General features: G+C 41.3%; 1 protein-coding gene across 1 annotated transcript; it reads right to left on the bottom strand.

Moving 5' to 3' along the window:
• Positions 1-6,628: 6,628 nt before the first annotated feature.
• On the bottom strand, positions 6,629-20,301 carry LOC143421142 (ras-related protein Rab-11A-like). The gene is made up of 5 exons (XM_076890271.1): positions 20,012-20,301; positions 14,859-15,054; positions 12,853-13,046; positions 10,953-11,033; positions 6,629-7,038 (listed from the first exon to the last, which is right to left on the bottom strand). The coding sequence occupies exons 1-5, from the start codon at positions 20,049-20,051 to the stop codon at positions 6,899-6,901; spliced, it is 651 nt and encodes a 216-aa protein (XP_076746386.1). The 5' UTR covers positions 20,052-20,301; the 3' UTR covers positions 6,629-6,898.
• Between the last annotated feature and the right edge of the window lie 583 nt (positions 20,302-20,884).

Here is a 20,884-nt window from a genome sequence, read left to right as displayed (position 1 = left end):
CTGTTCTTTGAACTTCGTATTCTGTTTTTTAAAAATGTTTTATTTTCTGCCTTAATATTTTTTATGAAATATTGCCATTACTTTGGCGTACAAGGTAGCAACTTTGGCCTTTGATTAGGGGTGTAATAATTCTGAGAGTGCGATACAAACGAGTATCGCGTCGCAGCTCCATCTTCCCATACTGTGATGCCCACGTGGAGCTGATAACGCCTAGTTTCGTTTTTTGTGATCCAATGGTCACTAGCAAAAAGAAAAAAACCCATCCCCCTCCCCCCGTTTTTTGGCATCTGCCCTCGAACCGAACCGTGATTTTGGAGAATTGTTACACCCCTACATTTGATACTACTGCTACTCCCTAAAACAACCTTTAAAGTACTTATTTTTGGAGAAAAAAATAAGAATGTGAATCAAACTGCTTGGGTGGGGGATTAAAGGGATTCAGGAAATTAGGCTTTTTAAACACATTACATCAAATACAGAGTAAAGCACCTTATTACAAAACACACGCATCTGATTAATACCAAACCGACCGCTGATGGTGAAATATATTTCATAGAATCTGAAAGACATGCACATAAGGATTCCCTATCATTTTTGTTCATTGTGTTATGGTGGTTCTTGTTATTCTTAATACTACAGTAGTACTTAGTGGCAATTTGGGAGACCTCTCATCCATTCAGTCAATGCTGTTGACTTTTGTTTCGAGTTTTGCACTGGTTTAATGAAGAGAGGGCTTATTGGAGATTCTCCCAGTTTAGACGCTGTACAACTTAATGAGTACTTTTAAATGGGAAGGCGCTCTGAGCATCTATGTAAATACAGTATGTGTATCAGTTACAAACATCCAGACAAAAGCCTGCTTCGAGTGAGCTTTGGATTATTTTTTACAAAGTGTCGATGTTTTAGCGTAAGGAATTCAAAACGTTTGAGTTTAGGGAGAGTAAATCTTTTATATATGCGTCCCATCATCCCATTTACTATAATAGTATATTAGATAGATCCATACATACGTGTAAGAATATTATTTAAACTTAGTATTTCATCCAAATATATAGATGAAAAGTTAACCAGACACTACGTTATTATGAAGTCGCTGATGTATAAATCCAATCTCCAATAAAAACTCAAATGAATAGTATGTGTATTAAGCTAACCCCTAATGAAGAAAGAAATCTGTATGTATATTAGGACGAAAAGCAATAATAGGACTATACTGGGACAATAAACAAGAGGAGCCGGCTCAGTTCTTTAAATAAAATAAAATAAAATTAGGATAATAACAGTATATTCTGTCTTATATTTGCTTCAATCTCCTTATAGATTAATGTCAGTGTAGAAACACAGGCGTGATGAATTGGTGACAGCTTCGGAATAAGTAATTGCTCTTGTTGTGTTCATCATCAGGGTCATTTGTTATTTGGATAATCAATCAATCCTCAGAAGCACTGAAAACTGTAGATTCTGCAACGTGGAGGAAATCTCACTGTGTGTAAAAATGACAAAAGCGTCCGGAGCACGAACAGCACGAGGTCTGACCTGTTAGTGAAAGAGCAGCAGCTGCTGGCTGAACTTGGGACAGGCTCGTGTGTGAGGGCTTTGGTCGCAAACAGAGCGAATGAACAAACGGCAGTGAGACGGGACACGCTGTCTACACGTTTAGATTTTTTACACTTGATGCTCTTTTTTAAAGTCTATACGGGGCAGGCGTAGAACTCACAGCATATCCTGAGATGACTTTTGTTTACATTGTAATAAGTTCTGGCTCTGTTTGTTTTGCACCGCCCGCTTTTCATTTGCATTATTTTTGAAAGGAAAAAAAAAAAAAGAGGGTCAGACATAGCCAAAGAACAAAAATACAAGGAGAGCTAACTTATCATTTAACTTATTTTAGAATAAGAGTTTACTAAATGAAGAATAATCTCTAGTTAGTTTACCCAAAAGCCCAATTAATCGATATCGGTGAAAACGAAGGCATATCGTGTTTCAGTGTCGTTGGATTAATACTACAGAGACACCACTAAGAGACTTACTTCTCCCCAAAGAGAGCAGCTTAAAGCACATCCTGGCACTTCCTCAGTCTTTTGTGTAGTTTTTCTATGAGTTTGGTTGTTGGGAAGAGGAAAAAAAAAAACCCAGTTCAGGGATTTTCTTAATCTTTCTGAAAAAAACTAAACAAAACTTTGCCAATCTTGTGACAAAAAGGTAAAAAAGAAAATTCAAGTAGATGGAAAGAATCGTGCGGACACTGACAAACCAGCAGAAATTCACAGCGTACGGGATTACGCGTTAGTTCAGAGAGCCATTCGCCGTATCCTAAAGTTTAACTGCATGCTAGTAAAAATATAGTACAATAGGTAAGATTTATCAGAAAGGAAAAGTTAAGATAAAGGATTCATCAGCCTGATACCTGGAGTGTATAAAAAGCTTTAAGACCTTAAAGTGAGCATTGGTTTAAAGTCGTATATTTACCGTGTAGTTTAACTAAGTGATACATAGTTTAATTATGATTCTTAAGATTATGCTAAAGTGTAAGTTTCATTTGTCCAGCTCACCCAGTATGAAAGACATTTTAGCCAAGCGGAGGTACAGAGGGGTGGGGGAGACTCCCGTGAGATTTGATTCATTAAGTTCTTGTTAGTATTATTTACAATATTGTATTAAGCTTACTATTATAGTAATGGTAGAAACTGTTGATGTTTTTCTTCTCTTGATATAAAAAGGTCTTTATGCATTTATGTAGAATCCCTTTTAAGGAGTGATAGGAAATCCTTATTTTCAATGGATGCACTTAAACAGTTGTACCAACCTGTCTAAATCACACATTGAGCAAGCAATGCATTTGAATGTAAACGAAAAAAAACAACAAAAAAAAAAGGAACAAAAAAACCTTAATGCACTCCTTATCTCTTAGTCAGTTTTGCAAGTGAGCTTTAAGTTTGTTTGTTTTTTGGACAGAATTTGCAACAGCTTTTTTTCAACGTAGACTATATTTGAGTTCTTCCACATACATTTATAGAAAGTAACTTAAAATGAATAAAAAACAATATTACAGTTTCTCAAATCTATTTTGCTAACATGGGTTATTATTTCATAGAAAGCAGAGGAAAAAAGTCAGTATCTGGATGTTATTTATGAAAAGTAAAAAAAAAAAAAATGAAGCAACATATTTATGAGTAACCTCAAGACATTTTGTTTTTTAATTAAAATTACAAGAAGTTAATATATTTCTAAACACAGGGAAGTCAGTTTCTACTAATAAGTAAAAATGAGAAAAGATGTTTAGAAGTTTTATTTATGAAAGTTACGGGAATGCGTTTCGTCCGTTTACTTCGTGGTGAATGACGTGAATGGAGCGAGAGTTCTCCGTAGCTTAAATTTTAACTTCAGACATGCACTATTTCAACACCAGTGCATTCACAATGGAATAATTACAGAAAATAATATAATATTTTTTAGAATTTGGAGATATTTTAGTCACAGAGCATCAATTTTGTGCCTCAATTCTATATTTTTCCTGCATCAGCATTCTTTGTGTGGTGCTGCTTGCTGTAACCCCCTTCTCCCCTCTTCAACTAACCCCATGTTACTGACTGAAACACATTACTCATTTCCTCTGTAATCTAAACTCGCTTTTACTTATCAAACGTTTAAAAAAAAAAAAAAAAAAAAAAAAACACGTTACAACTGCAGCGCTTGGGATGAATGAGCAGCTGTGACCCTCTCGCCAATAGGGCCACACACAACTTGTACACACTTTCATTCATACTTTTTCTACATCTGCTACTCAGACAGTTTGAGATCAACGACGAAGGAGCAAAGCTTTCTCTTATGGGTTAACTAGGTGAAGTTCAAGTGGCAGCATCTAGGAGGGGACAACAGTGCACTGTGTAGTAGATCTATGTAACTAGATGCACACATATACACACACACACACACACACACACACACACACAACAGATTCATTACCGTGCTAGTTTGCATGTATGTTGTATGGTCACTTAGATGGGAGAAATGGTGCAGGCCTGACTAACACTTGGGCCATTTCTCCTCTGTAGATTTTCATAGTTGGAGCCTCTTTGGAAAGTGGAAAGTTGACTTGAGTTTGGAGCCAGACAAAGTCCATTTCAGTCCCCACGTCAACGTTCCGGGTTCCCCGTTTAGTGATGAAAGATTGCTTGTGACACGCAGGAATTAACTCAAAGTTCTTGGTTTGTAAAAGACACGATAGTTTTAAAAACTTGGCAAAAATGATGCACGTTTTCTGCTGCATGTAGAGGTCGGGGACTGAAGTGGCGCTCGCTGGTGAAACTCGCAACCGTTTCCAGAGAGGCCGATGCAGTCTGACAGTTTGTCTTTGGTAGCGTTTCCAATTTTTCCAGCACAGTAGAAGTGTTTCATACCGGTCTAATAGTGGTTGTAGTGCATTAGTTTTTGGGCCAGCATCAGCTGGCAATAGTTTCTGGTTTCTCTGTGAACAGTGAAGGAGGGCTGCCACTGCGGCCCTCTGTGGCTGACCGTCAACTTTGATGGATGGGAAAAAAAAGAAATAAAAAATAATAATAAAGAAGTCTTTGAACTCTGTTACAGTGTGCCATGCCCTACAAGGCATGTGATATTGCAGGTTTATTTCTTATAGCACATGTTTTTTTGTGAATTACATTTTTTGGAGACATTTTTATTATTATAATTATTATTATTATTGTATCTGCGCCATGTTAGTTCTGGTTCTTTGTTATTTTTTCAAGATTCAAGATGTATTGTAAATGTTTCTAATAAAACAAAAATGAAATGACCTCCAATCGATACCAGTCGTTTTTTCCCCCCTTTGAAACGGGAGTTCTCAATTGTCACATTTTAATTTCAGCGATCAGAGGAACGTGTCATTCTAGAGCACTGTGCAAATGTCGTATTAAATTAGAGTGTACATTAAGGATTAGGTTACTAAAATATAGCCCTGTCAATGTATCTGCACAAAGCAATCACACAGTAGCTAAAATCATAATAATGTATACTTTATTGATCCCTGTGGGGAAATTTCTCTCTGCATTTAACCCAGTCACTCTGAAGCAGTGGGCAGCCATTGGGTGCCCGGGGAGCAGTGTGTGGGGACGGTACCTTGCTCAGGGGTACCTCAGGGTAGCTGTTCGGTGGATTCGAACCCCTGACCTTCTGATTCATGGGGCCACCACTCTACCTACAGAGCTATCCCGGCCTACATGACTCACTCAATGAATTCTGCCTTTCTGTCAATAAAGAAGCCAGCTGCTTCAACCTGTCCGTGTTTAACAAAATCCCGAGAAGACATGAGAAGACAAAGGCTATAAGAAATGAGATTTATTTATACATATGCAGCCCAAATATACATATTAGAATAAATGTTTTAAAAGCCCTAACCTAACACCACCCAGTTTAAGACCTGTGAATTCAACAGAAGTCTGTGTTGATGTGGAAACACATCAGCAGGATAAACACCATCTGTGTCCATAACCTTTGGATTTAATCAAGCCCCTCCAAACGCTACCGTCCTTTCTCCCTTTTCTCATCTATTAAACTATTAGATACTAACAAACCCAATCCTGACTCCCGATACAACCCCCCGCCCCACCCTTCCACAGGAAATAAAGACGAGTGAAAGTGAGGGCAGACCTCGGGGAGATCCCAGAAGGCAGAGTCCTGTTCCAGTTACATACAGTGTACAGGGAGAGATGGAAAGGAGTAGGTGAGCAGGCAGTGGAGGATTTCATTTACAGTAAAACAAGCCATCTCGGGTACATCAGAGACCAAGGGAGCAGGGCAGGGCTGAGTGCCCTCACTACCTCATCCCCTGAAATATTATCCAGCCATCTATCCTAGCTAGCAGGCAGCGGTAGCACAGGGCTGTCCGTGCATTTAAAACCAATTCCTTGATCTCTCCCTCTCCACGGGTTCAGGGCAGGGGTGAAATGGTCACGGGCAGAGCCAGTGCCGTGTGAGGAAGTTAACCCGTCCACTAGCGACGCAGCTATCCCATCTCATTTAGAGTTAACGCTTAGCAAAGCTTGGAGCATGACTCATCTGTGGAGTACAAAGTGTGCACAGAGCAGGAAAGCCTTCCAAACAAAGATCAAAAGCAATCAAAAAAGAAATTGCATGTCAGTGTTGGGAAGGGATGTTATTGCTCTGAGAGGCCTGGTGGAACACAACCAAATTCCAGCGTGTGCACTTAGGAAAAACGGCCTGAGCCCCTTGCCCCTACATCAGTGAGGGAGCATTACCCTTAAACATACACAAATAGGATTGTAGGCAAAAGCATTAAAAAAACAAAACATATATAAAACGAGCGAGCTCCCCTTGCTATGAAGAAATCAGAGTGAAAACTATAAACCAACTAAACCCTTTGGCCAAACAAGACATCAATCTAGTGTTCAATAAATATTAGAAGGGGACATTCTTTTCGGAAGAATCTACATTTTGCAAAAATGGGAAGGACAGTGGTTGCAATTCAGTCTCTTGGAAGAGGATTTTTACAGCCCAATATCCCGCTAGAGTGAAACTGAAAGGAACCATTTAATAGCTTGTAAAATAGAGCTTTCAAAGGAAGGACACGAAAGGAACCTTAATAAAATTTTTTTCTTAGATTGCAAATCAATTCTGATCATGTGCGTCTTTAATGAACAGTGCAAGTCACCCGTTTTCTTTCCATCGACACCAATCCTCCCTCAGAAAACGTCCCGCTTGCTTATTTAAACTTCACCATCCCCTCCTCTTCACTGTATCAAACAGACAAATCAGACCCAAGTGTCCTCGTGTGACTCTCTCTACCTGTCTCCATTTTCCCTGTCCATCTGCCTGTCTTTCCTATCTGGCTGTTTCCCCCATTTGCCTGGAGGTGAAGGAGGAGGAGGTCAGCGGGAAAGTCTCAGTTAGACTGGCAGCAAGCGCCCTTGTTGGATGAGTTTTGGGTGGGCTCAACGGTGATGGGCACTACGTTGGAGGCTGGTGAGAAGTCTGAGTCGCTGCGTCCTGACATCTGCCTCTGTGACACGATGTTGTAGATGGCTGTGATGGGAGAGAGAGAGCGAGAGGGAGTAAGTTACGTGTAGATGCCTATAAATCCAGCCAACAGTGGGACATATTGTGATAAGGACAAGCAGCATGGCAAACTGAACAACAACTGCTCTATCCAGACTCCTGGCAGCACTGACGGATTCTTTCCATCCTAAACTGGCATCGTTATGTCATGTGGCAGAATCAAGTCTCAATTTAGGCATTCCCCAAAGCTGCAAGATGCAATACATTTTATATTAAAATTGCAAGAACTGTGATCTGCTCCTCTGATCCTGCATGCTCATGCTGAGAAGCAGAGAATGCAACCAAGTTTCACAGGCGATACACAAGAAGCGTTCCAACACACAGCGAGCATCGGTTCTTCTCCTCATCCATCTGCTTCTACTACACTTCAAAACAGGGCTGTGAGAGTAATCAGATTTTAATTTCAGTTACTAACTTTATGTGTTTAAGTTAACAGATAATTGATTCAGATTTTTTTTGTCTGCGTGGGTTCTCTCCAGGTTTCCATCTTCCCTCCCACAGTCCGAAGACATGCAGGTAGTGGGGTTAGGTTAAGAGGTGAATCTAATTTGTTCATAAGTGTGAATGTGAGTGTGAATGGTTGCCAGTCTTCCTGTGTTAGCCCTGTGACAGACTGGTAACTTGTCCAGAGTGCGCCCCACCTCTCGCCTCACGGCTGGGATAGGCTCTAGGCCTCCCAGCGACTCTGAATCGGATAAGGGGAAGATGATGGATGAATAGTTTAAACTAGAAATGTTTTGGGGGGGCAGGTTTCCTAAAGAGCAGTAACAAATCTTTATAGCAGTTCATTTATCCTTTTAAAGGCTCAAGTGGTTTAGTGGTCACCTCATCTTCCTGGTTTTAAACCTTCCTACCACCCAGACCCTTTCTTTGTTGCGTTTATTTGTTCTTCTTGTAGCTAATGTGTATGTTAGCTAGGGTAATCGGCCACAGGTGTGGATGTGGGTGTGAGTGGTTTTCTTGTCACTGCATGAGTGTGAAGGACTAGTGAACTGTCTTTCACCCCGTGACAGCTGGGTTAGGCCGTTTTCATGCTTGTCTCGTGATGATTTTCACGTCATATCCTGTGTTGTGAGGCACAATCTTTGTGGCGCGCCTCTACAATGGTGCAGGTTTTTACCATTATTTTAATGATACTCCTGCAGAGAAGCTCAGAGACACACTGACACACAGAGGGAGATTTTGCAACTCTTTGGAAACCTGAGTTTGTAAAAAGAACTTTGCAAAAAAACATTGTCCTCTTTATCAGTGTGTGTGATGCGATACTGTCTGAGACGCGACGCCTATCGTTTAGGAGGGAGCGGCTTCTTGTGCCTTAACGTGGGTACACATGGCTGAATCTTTGTGACGATGGCACAGCAACGAGTGAAGTGACCACTGCAGAGGGTATATTGGCACCTTTAGGCTCCAGGGCCAAAAACCTAAATAAGCCGTTAAGAAAAGGCCTCATTTTGGTGTGTCCTTCCTAAACGCTCACTTTGTTCATCGTGAACCAATATGATGGAAGGGAATGTTTGGACAAAAAGATCCTTCTTAAAGAAGTTAATGTTGTTTGGCTGAGTGGTCTTTCAGTCTGGTTTCCGTATGTGAAGCTATGGAGAGATCATTAATGGTTGCAGCTTTCTTTGTCTGATTATCGAGGGTTTTTAATGTGGTCCACTTTCACCAGTGTGGAACTCAGGTGTTGGTCGGCTGCTGGCTCTCCCCATGTGCGCGGATCATGGAGGCAGAGGACCAGAAGGGAGTGGGCCTTGCAAGTTTGGATCCAACTTCCTACAGGATTCACCTCCCATTTTTCCCCCCCATACATTTGAATTAAAGTATACACAGGCTATATAATAGGCTCTACATAGTTTGTTAGCACGTGGGCCTCTTGTCCCATTGGTACCCACAGATATCTCTCTACAGAGGCTGCAAGGGAACAGTGAGTGCTCTTACAACACGGGCTTAGTCAAAACTTACTCTGTTAGGTTTGTAGCATAAACCTATTCGCTGGAACGTTAAGACAATATAATTACACTGCTAAGCAAGACACAAATAGGCAAAGTTCTTCATGTTACTCGTGCACGGGAGAGAACCGGACAACCGCTTGACTCCAGTTGGTCTCGTCCGTTCTCCCATACACTGTCCTTTTATTGAGGTTACATGAATATGCATAGGTTCATTAACATACGACGTCTACATACAAACAAAGAGTACCTTGCCTGTGTGTGTGTGTGTGTGTGTGTGTGTGTGTGTGTGTGTGTGTGTGTGTGTGTGTGTGTGTGTTGCTGATCAAAGGGTTAAACATCCTTGGTCAGGAAGAGGGTAGCCTCCCCCTCACCCTAGATGGTTCATCCTAGATAACACGGTGAGGAAGTCCTGCAGTTCATCTAAACAAAGAGCACCTAGACTAGAACAGACGCAACTACGTTAATCCTACCATAAAACAATAAGACACGGTATGACCTCTCATGCTCCCAAAGTGCTGTCTAATACACACAAAGTTTGCAGACTATCAAGGATCAAAACCTCTACCAATCTACAACTAATTACAAAACTCTAAGCATATATAAGTAAATATTTCTAAGCATAAATGACAATCAACAATACGAATCTAACATACTCCCTACCAGATAACCCCCATATCACGTCCCCCTCATTTTCATTTCCAAGGAAAACTCGTGCAAAAAGTCCCATGCTTTTAAAGTTCAATGAATGTAAGACATTTGTTTAATTTATGAATCACTGTGTTGAATAATCACAATAACAATTATTGACCAAAAGCATCATAGTTATGGTTTCTGAACACAATCAATCAAGCCTACGTGAAAATATTTCAACCAAACATTGACTTGGATGTCACTGGAGTGGTCAGGACTTGTGCAAACACCTCTGGCTTGCTGTTGCATACTCCCTCTTTAACTAAACTGCACCCAGATGTGGAACAAAATGGTCCTGAAATAAAAACTGCCTATGAAGCAAGAACATTTAAAGCAAAGCAAGGCTCGGCGCTCTGATGTGACGTGTCAGGTGGCAAAAACACAACTGATTACTACGAACCATACACAGCCCCAGCTGCAGTGCATATACACATGATGACCCAAGAACTATCCTCTGCTACATGAGCGATGACTTCTTTGCTCCAGTGGGTCTAAACTTCAGTTCTTACTAGCTTGCTGATGCACGGTTACTCTTCTCTCTTAATGAGCCAGTTACCAATGTTACCTAAATGGGGCTTGTTGGTTTGAAGTTTACGTGAACTAGAAATTACTGATAAAGCGGAAGAAAGGCTCAAACTGCCTGAGCAGAGTAAGAATACAAACTGGAAGAGGCGCATACGTGCAGGCTGATAGCCCTTGGGGCAATTCAAGTGGAAGCACCACTCACTGTTGGATTGTCCCTTTAGGCACTCCAGGGGTTGACTGAGTCACAACAATTGCTGTTTTTCTCCATGTTATCCAATCTTACACTTGTTAGTGTGGCCATATGCCTCCTAGGGAAACGGCTCATAGACATTCACTTAGGGAAACATTTGCGAACCCACATCACATTTTCTTTCTTGAACAAGTTGTAGATGCATCTGGTAAGGCGCATTTGTGCCATCTCTCAAAACCGACTGGTCTTTCAGTGTAGCAATTATTCCTGTTTTTGACCTTAAAAAACGATCAAGGTGGTATTTCTGCACACAGGCGTGGATGCCAAGGACTGATTAGATGGATTTTGCTGCCATCTAGTGGCAAAGGTAAGGTATTGTTAGATAAACTCAAAGACGAGAATATTTACGTATTCTCGTATATTGCATACAAAACCTTTTATTAAACGGTGCTTCTCTTAAGTACCAGAACACATTTTGATATGAGGTAAATGCAGTAGAAAATATCCACAAACGTGACACTCACCTGTGAGGATCGTCTGGAAAGCCAGCTCCACATTAGACGAGTCTAACGCTGACGTTTCCAGGAAAGACAAGCCGTGCTTCTCTGGAAAACAAACATGTACAAAAGACCAATTAGTGTTAAAGGCCAACACCATTCTAGCTTCAACATCGTCACTGAGCTTAGGTTTATTTTACTGGGACTGATTTTTTCCCCTGCATTATGTGCTCACTACAGGGCCTCTGCAGTTCTTTCAGCCACTTCCTGTTTGACGGCTCACGTCGTAGTTTGATGTTTTTGATTAAATTTATTAGTTGACGAATATTAATTAACTATTTTGATAACCGTTTATCCAACATTTGGTGATACATAGAATATGTCAGATAAATTCTGTAACTGTAATCCAGCTCGTCTATGACACAAATCTGTTTTCTGTGCGTGAGCACACGGTACATTCAGTCCTTTTCAAGTCTTCTTCCAGTTTTCCTTCCAGTTAAGAACAGAGGGTGTTGAATGTTGTACATGTGGTAAAATGTTAGCCTCTATAAATAAGTTGAATTTACATTATAAAAAGTGAAATGAATCATGTCAGCTAACATGCAAAGTGGTTTACTGGGTAAATCAACTGCCAATCTGATCAGCTACAGATATAAAACACATAGTTAAATAATAATAAGAGGCAACCTAGTCTGTGTGTTGTCTTCTTTTGAGAGAAGCCTTTACTATCACACTTTGCATGCATGTGTAAACCACATGGTCTTCATGTAAACGAGGCATCATAAATTAGGTCAGAGTTGCATACAAAAGTAGCAGCACTGACTGTTAAAACTCTCACAGCAACAATCACACTCTTTACGTGACTACAGACAGGAACAGGATTAGTGTCTTCAGTGAAAGCAGCAACACAGGTTAAAAAAAAATTCATCAAGTTCAAGTTCAGAAGTAAAGAAACCTCCAGCTGCTGAAAACCAATCAGCATGTCAAAAGCAAACAGAAGCCTTTACATTTTCAGTGTTAACAAATCCTTTTTGTGTTCTTTCATTAAAGTACTTAAACACATCCAAGTAAAAGAATTTACAGCATCAGAAGCATTGCAGACATGGGCAAAAACAAACGTGTGCACTGAAAGGCAGAGCGGGTTTAAAAAAAAAAAAAAGAAAAAAAAGAAAACACAAACAGTGTAAACAGAACTGAAATAAAACCTTTGACAGATGTAAAAATATTAACCGTCAGGAACACAGACGGCATGTTGAAAAGTACTTAAGGACCCAATTAAAGCAGCTAGAGATCACTTCATCCCATGCATTCATTATCGCAGCTTTAACCTGATAATAATCTAATGAGGCCGTGTCCTAGAACCTCACAAATCAATACAGCACACATGCTCTGTGCACACAAGGTGTAGCATTTCCCCACACAAACACTTCACTAGTGCAGCCTGCCATTTATTAATGACCTCCTAGAAATACTGGAAATTTATTTTTAGCAGCATTATTCAATTACTAGTGGACAAACCTCTCACTCTTATTTTGAAAGTGCAGACACCTGAAGAGACATAGCTCACTGACCAGATGACTGTTGGAAGTGATGGATATCATTGAGCTGCTTTCTGAGTAAAGTGCCAACAATGCAGATTCTCCTCAACTTTACATTAGAAAAAATATATTTAAACCCTGCTACAAAACACTTTTACCCCCTATGGACAGTCCCCTTCATAACAACTATATGATGGGGGAACTTAGGTGGAGTTACCACCTAGACTGACAGGTGTCCTGACACATGGAGCTGAAGCTGATCTGCATCTGTGAACATCCTGTGGATTTCAGCTGGTTCTCGTGTTTTAAGTATCCTGGAAAATATTTACAGATGACTTCTGCAAACAGAATCTGGGAGAAACACTGCAGCGCTGTTACAGTTACGTTACCTGCAAAGGCCTTGGCCTCGTCCGTGGGCACCGCTCTCAGGTGGCGAAGATCGCTCTTGTTACCCACTAGCATGATAACTATGTTACTGTCTGCGTGGTCCTGCAGCTCCTTCAGCCAGCGCTCTGCGTTTTCGTACGTCAGGTGCTTGGCAATGTCATAAACCAACAGAGCTCCGACGGCTCCACGGTAGTACCTGGACAACGTGAGATCAGACAAACAAGTTAGAAACTCAGGACGCGACTCGCTGTCGCAGCAGCCTGTAGCTATCAGGATTCACTGTGTGTGTCACACTGACTCAGCCAGCTCTGAACAAAGAAATAAGCTGTGAAGCTACAGCGACTGCACACAAAGCCCATAATGCAAATGAGCACTGACTTCTTGTTTTAAAAGACTCAGTGCGCTCGATTCCTCACAGCCTGTGGGGTCTTCACAAAGTTCATGCTGGTAAAGAGCGCAGCATCAAGGAAGATAACTTTAAAAAAACCCCACTAGGAACAGAGATGACGAGCTACAGGCTTCCTGTCTGAAGGCAAACAAAGGTACATTTTGGAGTTTTAATTACTTCTGATAATCACTTTCTAGCCATTTTAAAATTGAGAAACGGACTAAACAGAATTCATGGATGGCCCTGATAACACACTCGTAATGCAGTCCAGTGTCATGCAGCTGTAGATGATGGTTTCGAGAAAAAAAGTTCAGTCACAAGTTAAAACTTTTAACGTTTGTATTCTAGAGCCCAGCACTGCATTTCTAATGAGGCAAGAAACACTCTTGTCACCATCTCTTTACAAATGTTCAGGATTTTGAGAATGTTATTAAAAAAAATAAAAAAAGTGGGGCACTAAAGTTAAACCTACTTACTCACCACTTTACTTTATATATTTGGGTTCAATGTCCTTCCATGGGCTCAACCGCTGCTATATTCTTATTTAAAAGGCTATTCTTGATCTTCTCCCGTCTCTCTTACTCCCCTACAGCCATCAAAGTATGAGAAGTTGTGATGTTTGGTCCCAAGAATTATTCACTCTGTCTTTACAGACTTTGAGCTCTGTAGCTTGTAATTTAGAGAAAAGAAAAAAAAACTGAAAGTAGCAGTAAAATTAAATAAATCTTAGGGAACTACTACAGATTCGGTGCATCACGCTTTCTTGTGCACATGCATTTGCGTGTGCACTCATGTGTATAATCACTTTGTCTGACTTTGTGTGTCTAGGACACACCCTGCATCAAACCCAAAATATTAAGGCACACCTGTAGTAACATCTGCCCAAAATAGCCTTCACATCACCTGACATGCTCTCAGATTATCATAACACAAAAGCACTTTTTAAAGCCTAGTTGCAGCATCTGGACAAAGCATGAACATGCGATTGTTTCTGGACTGCTGCAGTTATTCAGCGAGGTTTTCCACACTCCTGTACCGCGCACCTCGTCTCTGTCGCCTTCTCAGATACTTCAAATCTCCTAAATGGTTTTCTGCTTCTGATTCAGATCCAACGCTCTTAAATTAGACAAGTTTCCCTCAGAAGAGCCGCTTTGTTTCCCAGTGCCTATTTAGGTTCCTACTATTCAGCAACTGGTAAGCAAAAATCATTGTTCAAGGGTATAAGATTCTGCCTCTGTATGGGAAACAAGTGCATTCACAGTACCAATAAAATAAATCAACCCTTCAGTTATAATGTTTTGTGCAGTTGTTTATTGCAATAATAAACTGCAGGTGTCACAAAATGCTACAGCACATTTAGACTCGTCTCAGGACACACCCTTTGGGAGACACTGGTCTAAGTAACCACTTGATTAGACAGAGACACTTGCTGTGAAGAGATCATGTTTTCCTAGTTAAAAGGAAGGAAACATTTAAAAAAGCCTTTTTCTTTCCTGTGCCACTTAATTCTATATGATTCTTCTAACTGATGCATGTGGACCTGTGTGTGTACAGGTAAAAAGAAAAAGGTTTTTACTTGTGTGAAGTGTGCATCTCTGCATGTGTGTGTGATGAACTCACGCTGAAGTGATAGCCCGGTATCGCTCCTGTCCAGCTGTGTCCCAAATCTGAGCCTTTACGGTCTTTCCCTCTACTTGGATGCTACGTGTGGCAAACTCCACACCAATGGTGCTCTTGCTCTCCAGGTTGAACTCATTTCGGGTGAAGCGGGACAGCAGGTTACTCTTCCCTACGCCCGAATCTCCAATCAGCACCACTGCAGGGAAATAAAGAACAAGAGGAACAGTCAGCAGAGTCACAACGTGTACTGTTAAGTCTGCCTGCAGGGGGTTGTTTGTGCTCGTCTTAATGCTACAGTAAAAAAAATGCATAAGGAAAATAAACTACACTACTCTATAAGTGGATATTAGGTGGGCGTGTTTTAGCACCACAGCTCACTTTACAGCTGCAGCTGGAAAAGCAAACGTTCAGAAGGCCAATAGTCCATTATGCCATAAAGACGTTAAACTGAACAAGATGGAGTGATTCTTTTTCATTTCTTAATTACATTTGATCCTCATTTCTGTTAGATGGCCTTCCTCGCCAGTGACGCACATGTGTGGCTCCCAGGCAAAGCACAGCAGAAACTCAGGGGACTCCCACTGAGTACACAAAATATCAGAACCACCTGCTCTTTTCAGGAAATACACGCAGGCTGAGCACAGAAATCCAGGTGAAACCGCTGACGTGCACTCATCAAATACACGTCAGGCACAGCAGCATTAGACTGAAGGGCAGAAGAACACTTTTAAACATACAGAGCTGAAACATGCGTTACAGCACACATGTGTAGCATTCACTGCATCAGTAAGCTGTCCCGATCGTCTTTAATAGTATTATTGCAAAGTAAACGTTTAGACATAAGAGATGTAGAACAAATTTTGGTGGCTGGTGCATCCTAAATAGATGAACAAGAAGATGAGTACATAACAACAGAAGTTAAACTGACAATTACAACACATAACAAAAGCAAAGAAATGAGCCACTTAAGACAAGAAAGTAGGTTTTCTGTCCTTTACCTTCCCCTCTGTGTCTCTGAGCCTTGAAGACGGTGCAATAATATCCCAAATAAACTAATGGACACAGCGTGAACACTACAAAACCCAAACATTGACAAATCAAATCTGTGCCAAACAATCAGAATGAAAACGTGAAGAAAGAGACCTCTTCACTGAGCCACTACAAAACTTATGACTGAAAATATGAAAATCTTCATACTAATATACAAGATAAGATCAGAGTCAAAGGAAACATTTACGATATATGATTTGATGTTTCAATTTCATGGCTCTGTTTCTTTTTAAAGGTAAAGTGTATTTTTGGCGAATGGCTTCTTGAGGCCCACCTGCAGTACCTTCACTGCCCGTACGTTGGGAATCGCTGCTCAAGTCAAACATTATAAACTACAGTTAAAGCAAAACTGTCAACAGTTGAACCTAAAGAGTTAAATCTTAAAGTCAGCTGAACACCTTTCCAACATTCATTCATCTCCTCTTGTCTTTTTCAAGGTGAAGCTGAAAGTGAAGCTTTCCTCCGTGTCTGTGCTGTAGAGGTGAAAGCAGAGACGGGAGCGCTTGCAGATGATCTATCAGAATTTCCCACAGTGGTCCTTTCTCACATGCCGCACACATCAGTAGACAGTAGGGTGTGCAGAAGGCACCACACATGATGCTGACTTGCTATATGATAACTGCACCACAGTATCTGCTCTACTACTCGCACATCTGAGACTTTGTACTAGCGAGCTGGCAGGTTATAGAGTGGTTAATGTCAGATCTAGCACATTCTTATGCATCGGTCTCTGGTGATATCTAGAAAAGTTCAGAAGTGGTGCAGTGCAGGTGTGAAAACTGCTTTTAACTTCAATGTCTCGTTGGAGAAAATTAGGAACTGAAAACAAGCGAGTCTCAGGTGGAGTCTTAATGATGTGTTTACACCAAACAAGAACACGAACGGAGGCAAACCAACAAAAGTTTAAAAAAAATGCTTCATGCTGCACAGGAAAGACAAAAAAATTATCAAAATTGTAGCAGATGTTGGTGAAAAGTGAAAGTCTACTGTAACTCCACTCCAGCTACTGGCAGTACTCTCCTCCTCCTCTTGTTGGCTGTTACGGGTAAATATTTGATCGTCTCCAAAAACCCTCCAGTGACTGTACTTGTGTGAATAACACAAGGCTTCATGTTTGGTGTGAACACACCATTCGGGACACCCTCTCTGTGACATCATGAAGATTGAAGAGTGTTAAAAACAAAAAAAAAACTGAGAAACTGAGCGTTTTGAAGCCCGAGTCTTTGGCTCACAAGGATTACTGACTTACAGTTTTCAGACACGTGACAGAAAATAAAGAAAAGCATATTAGATCAACTTTCCCACTAAACAGGGTTTCATTTATACTTTAAAAAAAAGTGGAACCAGGATGTTTGTTTGTTTGTCACTTCCACATTTGTCAGGTGCGTCACTCTGTCAAAAGGAACCTACCACCCCAGCTCGCCACTCCTACTCTTAGGTAACAGGAACTTGTTTGGAAAGTTCAAACTGCAATAACCAATCAACCGCTGCATCTGCACTCGCATTTAAGCGATGCTGTTCTTTCAAAAATGAAACCGTGTATTCAAGTTTTACCAGCACGTGACAGGCAGAAGTAGAAACAGCTCCATGTTTTCCTGCCTGAGTTAGATACTCGGGAATAATGACAATTTCAGAAGTACACAAGGACTATGCATCAGAACAGTGCGAGCATCCAAATAAAAAAAATAAAAAAAAGATGACGGTGTTACTCCATTTTGTCTTGCACAAAGGATCTTGGGCGGAGGACAAGAAATCATTATGCAACCTTTTCAAGGCCTCTCTCTGCCAACAGACAGGTAATTCCATGGCTGCGTTACACACCCATTCACTCACCTATTGTTGAGCTCAAATTCCTCCAAAAAAAGATATGACAGCCGTCTATTATACTGTACCCAGTACATGTGGGAGTGAAGAACGAAGCTAAAATAATACTGAGAACCCGAGTCTGTCTGTTCAGAGACATTAATGAATGTAATGATATCCCCTCGAGCGCCAATACACAGAATAAAATGACTATTATTAGGATTGCCAGGCTTGTTCTTGCCATAAAATGATAGTATTAAAAATACTTTTCTTTTTTGTTGTTGTTGTATTTTTTTTTTAAACAGAAGTTAATTTATTGTTTTTAAATGCCTGGAAATATGAAAGAAAGGCCTACATTTATGATAACAGACCCCAAACTTAACCTTACATAAGTGAACTAGTCCTGCTTAGATTATCATACACGAAGTTAATGTAGTGTTTAATGCTGAAGGCCAGCAGGATAATTGCTTTTTTCATCAGTATTTTTAAGAAATCAGTGGATGAGATAAGAAAAAGAGAGAATACATATGAAACGTGAACATGAGGTGAAGATGTGAAGTAGCACGAGGTGCAAAGAAAACCCCAGAATTCAGACTCATACGTGTCAAAATGTCTGTGAAAGGATGAGGTGCAGCAGGACAGCAGGACGACTTCCTGTGCCGATGTCTCCGTCAGTATGACAATGCTCATGTGACTCACTGCGAGCTCACCCAACCTGACTCACGCTGTCCAGCAGCAAGGTGCAACAGGAGCTTGTAAGGGGAAGAAGAAAAGAAAGCAGTGCAGTAAAAACCCTTCCCTGGTTTAAGTGGCGGCTGATAAACTTATCAGTGTTCCCACACTGCTGCTCATTATTCAGATAAATTTGGTCACCAAAAACCACGGCTACTCTGAGGAGGGTGAGTGAGCCCGCAAGTCTTTGCTTCCTCGTCCTTGACGAGGAGTTTCTCTGAGGCCCACTCGTGCAGGTATTTCCAGTTCGACAACACGTGCATGGTTGGTCTTCTATATTTAAATAAGCCTGCGAGTGCGTCGTTTATCACGGGCGATGACAAGACAACTTTAAACAATTGGTTCCAGTTACAATGCATTTGGCACTTTGGTGACACGATCTACGAAAGTGTATAAGCTTACAGTTTTATAAGCTGCGAGTACTTTTAACTCTTCACGCCTTTTAACAGCTCTGCTGGCATTTAAAGCAAGAAATCAAATCTAAAAATGTGACATTTTGCTTTGTATGATGTGCCAGCAAACATGAACGTTTGTCCCATCCTCAAGTATCAATGTTTGTATTGATTTCTTTGTTACGGCCTTGGTGCCTTTCAGGCAGACAACTTCTAAGGTTATTTAATTTTAAGAAATATATGTTTAAAATCCTATGAACAGCAGCATAAGCACACATGCAGGAAGTGAAGGCCATGCCAATAAAACAGGGGTCATATTTCCTCCTCTTCCTAGAGGTTGGCGGACATTTTGTGCCAATATATACACATATATATGAAAATAAGGATGTGTTGTTAATCTGTTTTTAATCAAGTCTGTCAGACATCTGCAGAGCAGTGACATACACTTTAAATATTATCTGTACACCTGCAGGAAATACAGGATCAGCATTTCCTGCTCATCCTTGGTGGGGTGGGTAGACATTTTGTTCCAATATACAAAACTAAATTGTACTCTTTGAAAATGAAACTGTCTTGTCTGTCTCAGTCATGTCCTCTGTGCCTAATTAAGGCTTTCAGAAGTCGGACAGAGCAAAACAAATACAACAAATGAAGCAAAGACTTGTAATTTCAAGGTATCCAGGGAGGAACCAGAGCATATTAGCAACTTTTAGTGATCACAGAAAGGGTGTGATTGTCACAGAAAGCGGTTTGGTGAGATTTTCCGAAACTTTGTGTACATTCAGACTCAAGTATTCAGCCCTGACTCTAAGAGACCTCCGAGCCACATCGTACGATCCCCCTGTTGACCAACGCCGCATCCCAAGACGATTGCATCATAGGCCTGCAAGATGATGACTCCCCGGCAGATGCTGCTTAACGCCATACATGAGAGCTCTGAGCTGCCTCCCATTCTTCCAATACCACGGCTACGAGTGAGGCTATAAGCCCACTTCATAACTTGGGTTATAACTAAAAGCACTCGAAGTTACAGGTCGATTCAGGTGCCGTCGAGTCGACGTGTGGCTTGCGTCTCCTTTCACCTTGTTGTTAGGCACGCCGCTCGGCATCAAATGACAGCCGCTCACAGGTGACGCGAAAACAGAGCCAGGAGGCTACAGGTTAGCGGCCGCTTACCTTTGAAGAGGTAGTCATACTCGTCTTCTCTGTTGGTCATAGTGTCTCCTCTGCTGTTTTACTCGAAGTCGAACAAACTTCTGGCGTATTCACTTTTACTTCGACAGCGACCCAGCACCCGCTCACGACTCCGACCTCGCGCGACCAGCGATTAGTTGTCACTCCGACGACAGCGAGGCTCGATTCGTGTCACACATGAATAGCTGCGAGCACAACTCCGAGCTCGGAAAGTTTCGCCTCCTCTTCCTCACTCTCTGTCACTTGCCATAACCGAAGCTGTGACGTCACGTCGAGTCATCAGTCCCGCCCCCCGCTCTCTCCCAATGGTCAATAGCTGCTCGACACCTGTCACGGCCGTTGATGTGATTGGTCCGCTGTGCTGTCGTTCACGATTTAGTTGCCGGTCGTTAACTGGGATGACGTCTGCAGCCCCAAGCCTCAACAGGTAATACCGAGCCCCAGACAAAGGTAACTTTTAAGCAGGCACTGACAGTTGAAGTTTTAGCCTGCAAAAATAACCTTTCCCCCAATAGGTATTTAAAATGTTAGTTTAAATAACCAAATCCAGTTCAGTTAAATCCTGTTTTATTTACATCAGCATCTGTCTTCTCAAGATGCCTGTATATTGTAAGGTTAAAATGCTATGATACTACAGAAAGAGTTCTAACAGTCATATAATCCCCTATGAGCATTCTCCTGGCAATGGTGGGAAGGAAGAAGTCCCTTTTAACAAGAAGAAACCTCCAGCAGAACCAGGCTGAGGGAGGGGCAGCTATCTGGGTTGGTTGATGAGTGAGAAGAAATGAAGGGGGAGCATGGAGAAAGGTTATTACAGTTCACTAAAACACCTGCAACATACACCATGGCATTATG

The sequence above is a fragment of the Maylandia zebra genome, linkage group LG11, assembly GCF_041146795.1.
Source record: "Maylandia zebra isolate NMK-2024a linkage group LG11, Mzebra_GT3a, whole genome shotgun sequence".
Taxonomy (NCBI): domain Eukaryota; kingdom Metazoa; phylum Chordata; class Actinopteri; order Cichliformes; family Cichlidae; genus Maylandia; species Maylandia zebra.
The sequence above is the reverse complement of the archived record's forward strand: the minus strand, read 5'-3'. Positions and strand labels throughout refer to the sequence as shown.

Coding starts and splice junctions, on each gene's coding strand:
- LOC143421142 (XM_076890271.1), bottom strand. CDS start 20,051: ATGACCAACAGAGAAGACGAGTATGACTACCTCTTCAAAG. Junction 13,047..14,858: donor TACCGGGCTATCACTTCAGC/GTGAGTTCATCA, acceptor CACGTTGTCCAG/GTACTACCGTGGAGCCGTCG. Junction 7,039..10,952: donor TTTCCAGACGATCCTCACAG/GTGAGTGTCACG, acceptor CTCCCATCACAG/CCATCTACAACATCGTGTCA.